The sequence below is a fragment of the Rhopalosiphum padi genome, chromosome 1 (genome assembly GCF_020882245.1).
Source record: "Rhopalosiphum padi isolate XX-2018 chromosome 1, ASM2088224v1, whole genome shotgun sequence".
NCBI lineage: Eukaryota > Metazoa > Arthropoda > Insecta > Hemiptera > Aphididae > Rhopalosiphum > Rhopalosiphum padi.
Genome location: NC_083597.1, coordinates 63890116 through 63906397, shown reverse-complemented (window position 1 = coordinate 63906397; position 16282 = coordinate 63890116). Strand labels below are relative to the sequence as shown.

Below are 16282 nucleotides of genomic sequence, written 5' to 3'. Positions count from 1 at the left end.
AGTTCAACACTATCGTCGCTCACTTTCGTCACCAGGTAACGCTACCGTGTTCGTTTTTCAAATTTAATTTTCTGATTTTCTACGTTTGATTTTATTTTGTGATTGCTGGCCACAAGTTAGAACAAGGATGATCCAAAATCATTCGATTTAAATCATTATCTCAACAAAATTTTAAATCCCATAAATTTCCAGATATATGCAGTATATACCTATTATTATTTAATAGATATAGATATTATCAACTTAACAGTTCACAATAAGTATATTCAGCCTTCAAAATCTATTAATAACTTGTCATTTGCTTTTGGTTTTTTTTCAAAATATTTGAGCTCTATAATAAGTCTAGTTAATGATAAAATCAAACATAATGACGGAAGGAAAAATCTATTGTTTGTCGCTTGGAATGACTAATGATATTTAGGAATAAAATAGTGAGTTACGAGTTAATGAACACCAGACATTGGTAAACACCAGCTATATGTGGATAGAGTTAAAATGGCCAACTATTTGAAAATAAATAACTTAATAACCATATAGATACCGGACTGTTATTTTTATAAAGGAATACAATTGTATATTTACTTTACTACCTATCTTACTAAGAATTATCTAATCATTTAAATAAAATGTAAAAACAAAATCTTTGAAAGGTAATAATAATGGAGATCGTACATCGTCATACTAATTTATGAATAATGTTAAATAATTATTAAAAATTATAAAAACTTTGAATGTGTCTTTGATCAATACTTATTGTTTAAAATCATTGGGTTAATTTAGGTAGGTATTACTTAAAGAAATGGCTCTTTTAATTAAAAAAATAGCTATATAGTTACATATTTTTACGAATTTCATCATCATTTAAATTTCAAGTGTTTATTTAATCTTGTAATAAAATATTTCATGTTTTTGAGTTACAAAAATTATATAATAAAAAATAAAACAAGTCAAAAAAAAATTAAAAAAAATACAAACACAAGTATAAGATTTGTTGTAAATAGACGTATTTAAACCATTTTGCGGACATCCAACGCGGCTGAAGCTGTAGTCACATCCACCGAATTAGTGCCTAGACATGTGTAATTTCCTGTGTGTATGACAGGTTTGAATTCCATAATTTGTACCCACGAGGTTACGGTAAAACGGTCTGGGCCTCCTCTGGTCTGTATCGCTATTAGTGTATCGTCTCCTATATAATATATTAATATATTAATGCATATTATAAATTAATACACGAGTGCTAACCACTAGGCAATAATTACTATTATATATTATAATTTATATAAATTAAAATATACGAATAGTGCGGGTTTGTTAAATTTTAAACGGTTGGTATATGTTATCCTGAATTTCTGAACCTGTAGATAATATTGTACCTACTTGGTGCAAGGATGCAAATTTCATTTTTTTCTGGATATCCTAGAACATAACTTAACTTTTAAGAGTACATGTAAACAAATATAATCTACTCTTAAATAAATAATAACTCTTTATTATTTGATCAATATCAAAACTTAAATGTTTTTTTGTTAGAAATGGAAAAAATGAAGATTTCTCATCGTTATTATCAGACGAAAAGTGGGTAAATATTTTGAATAAATAAGCTTTGATGCATCTGAGAACTTTTAAAATAATGCACGTTCTACTTCGCCATACCCACACACCTAGTTGCATCACTGGTTTACGTGCCGGCATCATATTATTATATATTATACAATTATAACATAATATTAAAAAGTAGTTTTATTTCAAACTTAAATCAGTCGTGATAATTCCAAATAACGTAAATTTAAATAATATAAATTGATTGTTGTTTAATTATTTTTATTTAACATTATAATAAAATAATGTATAAGTATTTTTTAATTTTTTTAAATATTATTAGTGCATTAAAATCGTTTTCCCGGCTTTTCCGGTACTACCTAAATAAAACTCTTCCAACGCACGATTATTATAGACTATAGTATATAGTGTTAAATGTTAATGGAAAAATCGATCTCGAACCATTATCCGAACGTCATATCAGATTTTGTGCTAATTTTACATGGATATTAATTGAAGGTCATATTTTGTTTGAGCGAATTTATATTTGTGTCTCATTATTTGTTAATATCGCAGGCTTCAGGAGTCCTTTTATTTATTTGTGATCTAGCTTAATTTTGTAAAATATGATGTACACCATCATAATATAAAGAATAATGTCTTTAATCAATATTAAAATTATTAAAACTGATATAAGGCTAAAATGTTATCATGTAAATAATGTGAACCATTATAGTTGTTATATTTCTTTACAATTTCTTATATATTAATGCTTAAAAAAAGCCAAATGGTATATTAATTAATTTATTAGATAAATAAATAAATCTTATTTTCAAAAATAACATTTTCATGTTTTTTTTTCTTAATTTATTGTAATAATTATTTAACTATACAGTCTGTAATGTATATATAAATTATAAATTAATAATAGTAGGTAGTAAGTACTTTATGTGTATATGTATATCCTGTAGTCGATATTATGACTTAATATTTACACTATCAATGGTTGTATAAGATATAAATGCACGAGAAATAATAAAATAAGTAATTTTATTAATCTTATTTGGAGTATTATAAAGTAAAAACTATCATATTTATGACTTAAGTAATATAATGATGGCTATTCTCGTTTGTATAATATCAGTCGATTAATAAATCGTCGTACTATTGTGATGTAGATAATTAATTATCGTTTCTTGTACACCATCATGGGTCATTTATAATTTTATAAACAAGTACTAATCGATCAAACTTCAATAATTTCAAGATTAAGAATATTTATTAAAAGATTGATTGACATTATTTCTATGGATATACAAGGCGCAGGTCTCATAACAAAAATTGAAATAATTAAGCTCAACAAATATAGAAAATGTTATTATAACGCCAAGTTTTAGTTATTATCCAGATCTAGCGGAATCAATACATAAAATAAATATCATCAATTTAACCAATAGATATTCCTAATAACAATTTAAAGTTCACATTAAATTTATTATATTATAGCATGTATATAATTGGGGTTATCATTTAGAACTACTATGGAAATTCTGTAGATTAAAATTAATTATTGGTACTATTTTATTATGTATAAAGGATCGTAACTCGCGATGTCTGATATATTGTGTAGCGTTTAAGCAGTTTATTGTTTTTTCGGATTGTAATTTTTTTTTCTATTATTATTTTCATCTATTGAAACGAATTTATCAGTCTATGTTAATATCACATCATTTGGGAGAGGTACAGTGTGTCTATAGCTCACTACTACCCCCTTTTCTAAGAAAAGAATCTTTCACGTGTTGTGGACGTCACTTCCAATAGAGTGGGCCCGGTTGTAACTTAAAAATAATATAATATATAATATATATCGAACCTGGCAACCATTTGGTGATTCCGAATGTGTCCGTAAATCTCCAGCTAATGCTAGGCACAGGATATCCCTTGACTTCACAATCAAACACCACGGTATGCCCGATAGAACCAGCCAAGTTCTTGGACGCTGACCTAATGACAGGGGCTTTAAACGAAAATAATTATATATTATTATATTAATATTGTTGAAGTGTTAATATAATTTGACGGGAATTCGCTACTGAAAGCAAATAATTTTTGCTTAAATAAATCATTTTTTATTATATCGATAAGAGAGATATATTTAGGTATCTACTTTATGAATATAATTTTGTTTTTAATGTGTATTATACTACACTATCATGTGTGACGTGCATGATATCTCAAAATATATTCAAAATATTCGATTAATAACCAGTTATTTCTAGTTTAGTTTTTTATTACTAGTCATTTCATCAGAAGTTGCCATTAAATAGTACATTACTAATAAATAATCACAGTTCAAATGTTTGAATCGTAGCTTTGTAAACATTATTATCACCAAGCCATTAACGGTGTACGGTTTACTGTATAAAGTTATTAAACTATGTTTACTTATTAATAAATAATAATTGACTAAATATTACATTAATTTTATATTTTATTTTAAACCATAATAATTAAGGAGTATTATTTACTAACATTTACAGTAAAAAAATGTGATTTTGTTTGAAAAATTAAGTTTATATCATCAAAGAATAATTCTTAAATCACACAAAAATCTGAGCATTTAAAAATACGGCGTTTAGTGTTTGCTGGCTTCCTAGTTACTTTGAAATTAGAAAAATCAGAACTTGAAATAAAATATAGATGCATTATTAAACTGTAAAAGAGTATGGAGTAATAATATATGCCTGATGAATTACTCGGTAAATGCGTATAGCTATAGGTATTTAATTTAATTTTTATGTTTTAGTGCCTAATCAATAAGAGGAAAACCAAAGAAACAGAAACTTTAAACCATGTGGTTATATAAATCTGTTTAAAGCCACTATTTGTTAAAAAAAAAAAAAGAAATAATAAATAAAAATCCTTTAAAAGAGAATAATTGATGCTGCGTGAAGCTCGGTTGAAATCAATAAGTATAATAGACAACACACACATACATACACACATTACATATATACAAACGTGTTCGTTGACAGATTTATGTATGTAAGTACACTCGCATTACGTATATTATATTTTAGTGTATTTAATCGTACGCAGAGCGGGAAACCGAGAACGCGAGAGACAGTATTTGAAGAGAGCGGAATCGAATTAATACGTTTCCGAGAGATCGTTCAAACGTTAATATGTCTTTAATATAATTTAACATTAAACACGTATGTGTGTGTGTGTATAGGTACTTACCCGATTGACACGGTCCCTTGTATTGCACCCAGAGTTGCGACCCGTTGTTACCGAGTCCCGCGGCCGCCTCGTTCAGCTGACACGCATTCGAGTACGTCCTATTGTCCGACCCGCATACTGGATCCGTCTCCTTACACGTGCACCGGTACTGCACGCCACCGTTGACGTCTTCCTGTGTACATAATACGTAATATTATATATTGTATGCCTGCCGATAGTTTTCATTGATTTTATATATTATATAATACTATTCGTAATGTGTTATATACATGCACATTTGCTCGCTAGCCAATTATAAAGAAATGTAGGTGTTAATAATATTAACGTATATTATACGTAGTATGATGTATAATTACATAAGTGGAATTGAAGGGGACCAGGGGGATTAGCCACAAAATATGTTAAAATAGTTTAACTATAATATACTTAATAGTTTTTTAAATATAATTTTTTTAAAAGTATATATGAATTTATTATAATAATAATATATACAAATTTAAGAATGGTTTCCGTCAACTACCAACTATTTATCAGTGATCTAAATTTTAAACGTTTAGTAGGTATTAATATATATCACCTATATATGAAAAAAAAACTATTCGACCAAATACATTTTTCACTGACATTAAAACATTTTGAAACAGCAGTGAAAAATATTATTTTAAAATATAATTATAATACGTAAAGGCATATACGAATTGTATATTATGCTATCAAACAATAGTAAAAAGAATTAATATACATTTAATTTAAATATGAATGTATATATTACTATAAAGTATAAATAATTACATTATAATGAAATTTAGTAGCAGCAAACCATTATAAAATTCTTTCATATTGTGGTTGCTCTAGTACTGCCTACACGACTACACGAGTTTCTAGAACGACAGTTTGCTTGATTGACCGCAGAAATCTGGTAAATTTTAAAATCAGAGTACCTATTCTGAAAACTATTTATTAACTTTAAGTTTATGATGTCAATATAATATACAAAATATTAATAACGTATAACCTTACAAATTTAATTTGATTTCCTGTGAATTGGTAATATTTGTATAGCATGTATACTCAAATTATTTGAAAATATGAACAGAGGAACATTTAAATGTATAAGGTTTAAGTACCCAAAATATACATATTAGATTCTGAGTGAAGCCAGAAATAATGATATTGTTTTTATTAAATATGTATAAAGAAACATTGTATAAATATGCATATCGCATTTAAGTGTATAATATCTGCTTCATAGTTTTTGATGTTTAATACACCAGTATAATATTATATATACTGTACTTATTGCTATTACGATTACCTATTACTATTCGTCACAATTCGCAGTATAATAGAAAATCGTGTGTTTCCATACTCCTCCACCAGTCTCGTTATTATTATAGGTACAAATTTTTCTTCGTCAATGCGATAATTAAAAACAAAATATTCAATCCCGTTAAGGCGCGTGTTGTGTCTTAACAGCCTGTTGAAAAAAAAAATGCCGAGTGCACAACATGTTGTCGAGCTGTATCATGTCGGTCGATCGATCGACTTGTATACGTGACATACGGAATATGTATATATAATATATTATAGTACCCACATAACATAGTATTATGATAATAATAATATAATAAAGCGGATGCATCACTGAGTTTAAAAGATTTCACGTGTTCGGGAAAAAGCGATCGGCGTGGAACGAAACAAAAAACATCAAAGAGAAATAATATGCGTCTACACCACAGTCGAGTAAGTGAGTTTATATATATATATATTGTATAGAAACGTTGTATGTTTATATTATATAAACTTTATAATATCAACAAGACAGCCTACAGGAGAGAAAAAACCGAGTCTTGTTCTCGATGTTTTATACACCATGTGTATATTATTATATTATAACACTATATGAATACAATAATATATTGTCGAGTATATTATTATTATATCGTATCGAACAGTGCGGGATTGTTGATGTTTGTTCATAATTATTTATCACATTATGTTTAATAATATTACGTATATAATAATAATACTATACTGTCGCTTTTACTATTGCTTTTTACATTATTATATATTATTTTATTTAATGCATACTTATATAATTAAAAATTATATTGTATGTTTAGAAAAATATCAACGTTTGTTTTTATAATTTTTTTCCATACATATATTATTATATGGAGTTTATACCATTCACTCGAAGTATACATATTATATAAAATAAATACCCAATATTCGCAGTTCAAATCCACTTGCGTATTATAATAATATTATGCTGTCGTATTTCGTGTGTATTGTCCATGTGAAATTTGTATTACGGATACATAAAATGTTAAAAATATATAGCTAAATTTCCTAGTTACTATTTCATACATATCTGAGTATCTAAGGTAAGACGACGAGGATATACCTAAAACCTTTTTTACTGCTGGTATAGGTACCTATTTACTTATTCAACGACTTTATAAAAATAATAATGTATAAAAATATTACACCGTGATAAATGTTTAATGTTTTTATTTATCCAATGATCTTATTAATAATTTAAGTTTAAATATTATGATAAGAGATAATTCGATTTAAAAAACGTTCTTTAGTAATAATTAGGTATAGTACTAATATTTTATTTATATTTTAATTATTATTTATCCATTTGTATCTATTGTTGATATACCATGAATTGGTGGGCCAATTTAACAATGTTCAATAATCACTATTTACTAATTAGTGGCTCTCTTTATCTACATTATATTATGAATATCAAAAAACAAGTTTTGAAAAATCATTAAAAATGATGATAAAATAATAAATTGGTAGTTGTTATAGGGGGTTGGATATCTTTGCAGTTACAATATTTACTACAGGTCTACAGCCCATAGTATTCAATATTACACATTGTTCATGTCAATATTATATGATGAGAAATGGCAGTCAAATATTATATAATATAGAAGATAGAACCATTAAATTACAAATATTATCTTGTTATCTGGGAAAATAAACATCACGTGGATAATGACTAATGAATAATGATTATTGTTAATTCTGTGAAATACAAGCATTTCGTTATGAATTTATGACGATCACGTATGAAGCAAATAATAATATAAAAGCGGCTCTTTCGCTATCTCCTTAAATAAAGATCTTATAATGTGAATTTCTATTTTATTATGTACCCATTGCTTCGTGATATTTTGATATCACTACTTATTTCGAAAGCTGTACACGATTTTTGTCATAAACAAATTGCTTTATATCTGACGAGTGACGAGACGTATATTATTAATATTATATATATGTCTTTTTCTTCATAAAAGACTGATGGTATAAAATGGTCGAAAATATTCTTAACGTTAGTACATACATATGTATTATATATATAATATATATATATATCAATATATATATTATATATACACCTAGACGTTCCTTTGAACATAAAATCTACTGCAGTGTATACTTTTACGATAATTAATTAAAATAAATGGCGTTTTAAATAATATATATATAATTAATTAATAATTGAATTTTTGTTCAAAGGAACAAATATATAGATATATAATCACAGAAATTCCACAAAGACGTGTATAGTTACCGAAATACGTGATGTAAATTATAATAAGTTTATGTTATAATAAACGTCGATGTGGACGATACATGTATATTATGCAACGTTATATTTTTGAAGAGCACTTCTCACGCTCATATTATGTTGTCTTCCTACAGGCTACAGTTCTAAAATGTGTAGGTAACATAGATAATTTATTGTCAGTAGTTCTCATTTAAGCCTATAATTTTTAATTTTAGAGTGAGTTCACTTATTATTTAATTTAAAGGTAATACCATTTTCTGTGATTTGTCGGAGGTACATTTTTAGTATCTATATTTTGAAGTTAATTATTTAAAGTCCTATTTTAAACTGTAATATTTTATACACTTATAACTCGTTTCGAAACTAAAATATCGAAAAAGCCCTATTAAATAATCATAGAAAATGTGGTTAATTTTAAGTTCATTAGTAGACAAATTCTGTATTTTAATATTAAAAATGACGAAGTTAAACGAGAACTACTGAATGTAAATTAACTGTGTTACACACTTGAAGTCTATAGATAACAGTAAAACACAGATAAAACGCCCGTTTAAAAATAATTTATATTCACAAACATTTAACAGGGAGGTAGCTGAAGGATAGGAGTATAGGACTAACTATAAAAGCCGGAATTTATATTAATATATTTTTTGTCGATTGTTTAATATCGATAATATTAAATTTATATTACGAGTAATGTCAGTTATGTAATATATATTATTTCTAATAGTATCATATAATATTCGTACATGACTAACATGACTATACGTGTGTCCTTATGGATTACGGACACCTATGATTTATTTTAACTTTAGTTATCGAGACATTCAAAAATCTTGTAATCTAAACACCTATTTTGATCTCTTAAATCGGTTATAGACCATATTGGTCAACATCTAACATAATAAATAATATGTATAAACACGTAGTCATCATATTATTTTGGAATTTTTTATGATATATTATATTATAGGTATACCAATATAATAGCATCATAATAGGTACATATACTTTACGCTATATCATGTTATTATTGCATTATTGAGTAAAATATTATACTTTATTAGCCGTAAGTCGTAACTGTTTGAGATTTATACTCGAAATCGGCATGGGGATCAGAGACGTGTATTTACATTTTCGACGCCCTGGAGCACTAGTATTTGATGTCATCCTCTCCCGTCCTCGTCGATACCAACGAGATGAATAAATAACAATCAGTGTCCTGTGAATTTATTGCTCGGAGCAGCCCGCATCACCATTGCCCACTTTGAAATAAGCCTCCGGTCTGTATGCAAGTATAAAATGTATATGCGAGTAAAAATAAAATGACTCCTCCGCAGTATATGTATATACGCGGTTCCTCCCATTTCAGTGCTATAAATCTTGAACGGGATTCACAGTATTAATAAACGGCTGTTTACTCTAAATGTCTTGTGCGCGCGCAATGCGTATTGTACTATTTTATATAATACAATATATATAATAGTTAAAAGAAAAATACATATTATTTTTAATTTTAAGCAAACAAAATAATTAAAAACGACGCTATTCAGCAAAAAAAAAAAGAATTCGAGAGCAGTATTTAGTAATAATTTATGACTTGATTTTCATGAGTTTGCTCAACCCAATCAAATAAAAACAGATAAAAATGATTATGTACGAACGTAATAGAAATATCGGAAGATATATTACATGGGGAAGGAGAACTCCCACTCATCTTTAGGACTGATGAAATTCTTAGGGCACTAAGGACTTACATTTTGATTTATAAAAAAAAAATCTAAAATAATCTTTAATAATTAATATCATAGTGTTTATGTTACATATATGTAAACTAAGATGTTTTATTTCTCCTGCCTACACGGGAAAATCTTTAATCTACCACTGAATAGAAATAACGTCCATGACCTGATGCGGTTTAGTATATTAATTTCAGAAAATATATACATATATTATACGGCAAAGGTTTAAGACGATTATATTGTACTGTACATGTGCAATGCCTGAATGCCTATAAAGTATAAAGCCCGGATAGTCGTGCGATTTATTATGTATAAATATTAGTGCACTATCGGAGTGCTGCGCTGTAGATGGAAATGCACTAAAAACGACGTAAGCGGCGCGCTAAGGGTTATTGCGACGTTTGTCGAACAGACATTAATGACGATTTGTTTCCTCCATATTATATATACACGCGAGTGGATGTCGCTTAACCCGGAGGTCCCGAACATTATATATTGTATATATATCCTTAACAGTAACGTTTTATGACCTCTTTTTCCTATTCTTAATAATACATTGATACGGCATCGATTTCCAGGCTTTGCACGCCGATATATTACAGCGTATTCTACTCCAAAATAAACTCGGACACGATGTTTTTATTATTGCGCTCCAGGTATATGTACAGGCACTTTTACACAGGTACTATTGTTAATGGTAAAGAAGTGAAGGATCGGAACGACGTCCTCGCCGGTGTCGTTAAAACGTAAACATTGGACCCGGTTAAGAAAATATATTTACTAACTTATCGCTATACGCAAGCCCGCATATACATCAGCGAAGTATAAATTGACAGCGAAAAATCAAAATGCGTGGAAACGAGGAAAAAGTTTTAGTAGCTTTTACCAATATTTTTTTGTGTACATATTTTTTACATCGTTTTGTTACTATAACGTAGAAATTACTGTACGAATATGTACGATGTAGGTATATAATATAATATATATGATTTATTCGTGTATATGTGCCATAATAAGACGTGGCATATAAGAGTGTCTGCTAGAAGGGCGTAAAGGGCTTGCACAGTCAAACAAGAGTCCCGAGTCAAGAGTGTGCAATGGTGGTGGCCGGTCGGTATGTATAAATGGACTATATATGGAATATATATAATATATATATATATATATACAATCGGTGTCATCATAATATAAAGATTTACGTCCGGTAAAATGTATACAGACACGTTCAACCAGAAACCTGATAAAAAAAAATCGTATTCACGCCACAAGTTTACATCGTACGCTATTATGTGCATAATATAATAGCTGCAATAATATAAAGTCTACCATCGGTGATATAAATATCCACTATTACATTATAATAATTCGTTCGGGTGTGTGGTTAAAGTTAAAAAAACATGTAAAAATATGTATTTTGTTCATATTTACCAATAATTGGGGAGAGGGGCCAGTCTCATGATATTTCCAATAATATAGTTATATACAGTGGTGGATCTGGGCTATGCATGAATATGACACATTTTATATGAAAAAAAAAGAAAAAAACAGGCACAATTTTTTATCATAATATTTAAGTGTGTTCAATTTCTTAGGATTTCTAAGACTTTGCATTACATATTGCACTTGGTTAATACTTCTATAATACTTGCATAGTTAGTTATTTTCTGCTTTTTGGATTGATCACATGACTTGTATTTATGCAAGATAATTTATTGTTTTGTATAAAATATTTTTAATCATTATTATTCATATTTTCTGCAAGGTTGCAAATTAAATATTATTGTCGACCATTATTTTTTTCCTATGGCTTAACAATTTTAACTTGAAATCTTGAAGTACGAAATAACTGTCAATGAAAAAAAAAACTCAGTCTTGGCCAAAGCATTTTCTACAGAACCGTTTCTGTAGAAAACGAGTCAAGACGTGTAGAAAAAACGTCGTAGCAACCATGTATGACTTATTATATATTATATATACTATGGAGACAAAAAAGTTAAACCCACACTCTACCGCTATTACCCTCGCAAATACGCCACGAAGTCGTAACATATTGCACACCTGAATAGTTTAATAATAATATTATACAGAGTGATTCTCGGAACAGGCTCACCCTTATTTTATTCTTTGGTAATGCATTTATTCGAATTCTGATTTTTTAAATATATGATACTAATTACTAAATGACCATAGCTTTTTATGTTACTTAAAGAGTATTCTGCAGAAATGGTGATATCAAATTCATTTTTTTTTTTTTTTTAATGAGAACCATCACCCTTTTTTTCTGTAACTTAATTAAGAATTGACTAAAAGTCAGAATTTCGTTTTTAAGTTATTTGGCTTTGAGTAAAAGCTACAAGGTAAGTAAATAATTCTATGATAATAGTTTAGAAGTTTAGAAGATACGATATAAAGGTTATACAAAAACCAAAAAATAGATACCTACCTTAATTTTTTTGAAATCTGTATGTTTATATTATCATAAAAATTTAATTTAAATGTTTTTATTTTATAATATATTTATTTTTATTTTGACTATAATTATAGTTTACGATGGCATTTTTAAAATTAAATTAGTAGTATTGAAGTAGAACCGGGAGAGTTTACAATCACCAAATAATCAACATTACCGTAATTACCTAACATATTAATATTTATCTATTATTTAAAAACTAAAATGTGTTTGATGAATATAATAACTACATTTAATATTATATATTTTTAAAGGTTTATAAAACAATTTTTTAAGAATTAGGTATTGTATCCTTGATGGTATATATATTTCATTAACTCAGAAACTATTTGTTAGAATTATAATTTCGAACAAGAGTTGAAATTGTCATAAGACACTTTTTAAATTATATAAATACCTATAAGTACCTGTTTAAAAATAAGTTTCTTGAGTAAAATTAAAAAGCAGAATTTGAATAAGCTTATATCATTAAAGGAAAAATATGGAGAACATACTTTGTTAATCATCCTGTATACCTGTATACGGTAATAATAATAATACGCAGGCCCGGTTCTAGAGGTAGGTGAGTAGGTGATTTAGGAATCTGACTGGGGGGGAGGGAGGAGGCAGCATTTTAAATTTTAATATTATATAAATCATTTTTAGAAAGATTACACGAGTAAAAATACTTTGAATTGTAAATAGTGTAAATGTTCTAACATTTATATTATATCGATAAATATCTAGAAAAATTTAATTAACGATGTTGAAAATAAAGATGGTTGAGACGTACCTGTAGAAAAGTATGTTGATTTTCGTTTTACTTTTATAAACAAATATTTAATGGAGAAAATAATTTTTAATTTATAAACATGTCAGGGGTGATAAGACTTAGGATTTCCTAGGTGTTTTTAAACACTTCAGTTGGGCTAACGAGTATTATGTATATAATATAATACGTAGATAATAGTTATAATATACCGTTTTGATGCATTCCAAGTTATCGGCGCACGGCCGGTCGGCAGCGTTGCATTCGGCCGTTTCGCCCAAGCCGCACAAGCCGTAAGGACAACACGAGCACGCGTCCGGTACCAGGCCCAGCGGACACACGTCTCGGTCCGCGACAGGACACCGGAACGCGGCGCATCCGTTGACCGGACATTGCAGCGGCGGTGCTTTAACGGCGTCCTGTCCTCCGCCAACGTCGTCGCCGTTGATTCCGGTGACTGCCAACGTCACGGTTAAGGCGAATGCGTGACAAAAACGAAACAACGATTGCGACACGCGACGACGACTGTCCATTATTATATTATAGTTAATAATAATATAAAATATAATGCGTTATATTAAACGGAATTCCGACAACGACGTGCGACTGTTCCGGATGCACGTGATGAGATCCGCGCGGAGCACCCAGACCGTTTCTCCCACCTCGCCGATCCCTCTCCCACCTAATATCGGCTAGACGAACGATGGTTCTCCACGTTTGGTCGTACGTGAGTTTCCCGTGGGAATTACATGTTTGTTCTAAGAGAACATTTCGTCGTTTTCGCGTCTCCTGCGTGGCAGCAAAATGTTCACATTCTGTCGTCATATACCACAGGCCCATGTTTAGGGAGGTTATTGATGACAAAAAAAAAAAAACCACACAATTAAACAGAAAAAAAAGATTTTCATGATAATATTAGTACCTGAATAATTTATGCGTATCTACTATCTACCTATAATATGTTAAATAAGTTAAAATGTTCTTCTTGGATTGTGAGTGGTGTCTTATTAATTATTTAATTATTTTACCATTTTACCATAATTAATTTATGGTGGACGTTAAATCACTTTTTGTGTTTAACAGGGCTAAAATGTTTATCCTTATGATAATTATAATATAGGTAATAAATAGTGGTAACAAATTACAATAATGGTATAACGAAATATAGGTATACCTATTATCAACCGTAGAAAATAAGTGAATGGAGTTATGGTAGGATTAAAACAATTGCAATATAGAAAAAATTAGCAACCCCATCAAAATCAGCTGCCCTTATTGCAATAACCTACCCCTTTTTTTTTAAAAAAAATGGCCTTGGACGTACGCTGTACGCGTTTAACAATAATGGCACAATCTGTATATTGATCCCTGGATTGATATATATTCAATTTAGAGTATTATAGTAGGTATACAGGATAAATAACCAATTATAGATAATAATTATGATACCGATTTTGTCATAGTTTCAACATTGATGATAAATTGATAAAATACTATAACGATTCGTAATGCACTACATATCTGTACATTAAAATATCATATTAGAAAATTTTGACAATACAAAAATATCGTTTAGTTTCGTCACAGTTTCTTTTAATTACTTGCTATTCACACACGTGATAGTTATTATTATCATCATGCTTATGGTAAACTCATTTATACTGGTTGTAGTTTCAAAAAATTTTAAAAGTTTCGTTCGTTTTTATAATAGAGTAATACAAATATTGTACATTTTTACCTGTTAACATATTTAAATGCAACAGTAATACAGTATTAAGCATCCACCATACGTGATTTTTCGACGTGGTTTTTATCTATAGTTTAGTCTTAAATCGAGTTATAACAATGCGAAACACTACAATATTATATTATTACTTAACAGTGTCCATAGCAAATTAATTTGAAATTAAAACACCTAATAACCTAACAAAACTAAATAGTACCTTTAAAGTACCTACATATAAATTTGAAAATTTGCAAGCAATTAAGATCTCTTTAAGCGGTGATAATAATAATATTATTTTGGTGTTTATAGTCACCACACTATAATTACTTCACTCATACCACAAAACAGGGTTCTTGAAATTTAGATAGATAATAGCTGTAAATACATAGGTAGGTAAATGTGAGTTTAGTGTCCGAAAACTACGCTGAGCCCTAAAGGTATTTATACTCGTCGCTCGCGTCTCGTTATTTTTAATAAAAATGTATATTAACGCTAACAGCCATTTCAAATTTGGATTTCGTAATCACTTGTCGAGTGTGTATGTATATAATGATAGTTCAGTGCATGTACCTATGTACTTTAGGTTAAGTTTAAATAGTTCGTAACGTTCCAAATTAAATCAACTAAAGAGCGTAGAAAGTAACGTGTTTTGATAAAATGGGAGTAGAAAATGAAACTCGTTTATCCACTATAATAGTTATTATGTATATGTATATATGAGGAAAAACGTTAAATTCAAAGGTTTATGGTATTAATTTTTGTATATCCTGTGCGCACTCGTTTATGATATTATTTTATAGTAGGTAATATAACTACCAAGTTTTGATACTGCAGAAAACGCAGTACACGTGGCTTCGGATATTACGCAAACATTAATAATATTAATAAACTACGGCGGCTGTGATAACAAACACTATATGTAGGTAATATAATTTACCTATAATCGAGTATGCCATATTCAGCTGTAGTTCTGTGCTGTCGTAGGATTGGTGGAGGGCGTAGTGGATGAGGGCAAGGACAGAGATTAGTACAAAGGCATACGGTGTCCGGAGGAAAACCACGAGAAGACCGAAGAGATGACCGCGACAATCGATTCTCAGCTGTAGGTATAATGTCTATATATAGTTGTCGTGCAAAACTGCTGTGCAGTATTCTATCTCTCTTTGCAGTATATATGACGTCCTGAGGGGATGGTATTTTCGTATGGGGTTTCAAATGACAG

At 29.0% G+C, this 16282-nt stretch overlaps 1 protein-coding gene across 1 annotated transcript; it reads right to left on the bottom strand.

Moving 5' to 3' along the window:
• Positions 1–857: 857 nt before the first annotated feature.
• On the bottom strand, positions 858–13965 carry LOC132918037 (insulin-like growth factor-binding protein-related protein 1). The gene is made up of 4 exons (XM_060979091.1): positions 13547–13965; positions 4786–4957; positions 3416–3559; positions 858–1189 (listed from the first exon to the last, which is right to left on the bottom strand). Exons 1-4 carry the CDS (start codon positions 13865–13867, stop codon positions 1008–1010), a joined length of 819 nt encoding a protein of 272 aa, XP_060835074.1. The 5' UTR covers positions 13868–13965; the 3' UTR covers positions 858–1007.
• Between the last annotated feature and the right edge of the window lie 2317 nt (positions 13966–16282).

Excerpts from the sequence above, each read along its gene's own strand:
- LOC132918037 (XM_060979091.1), bottom strand. The coding sequence starts at position 13,867 with ATGGACAGTCGTCGTCGCGTGTCGCAATCGTTGTTTCGTTTTTGTCAC. Across the intron at positions 4,958-13,546 it reads ACTTGGAATGCATCAAAACG|GAAGACGTCAACGGTGGCGT; the intron begins GTATATTATAAC and ends TTATGTACACAG. Across the intron at positions 3,560-4,785 it reads CAAGGGACCGTGTCAATCGG|CCCCTGTCATTAGGTCAGCG; the intron begins GTAAGTACCTAT and ends TTTCGTTTAAAG.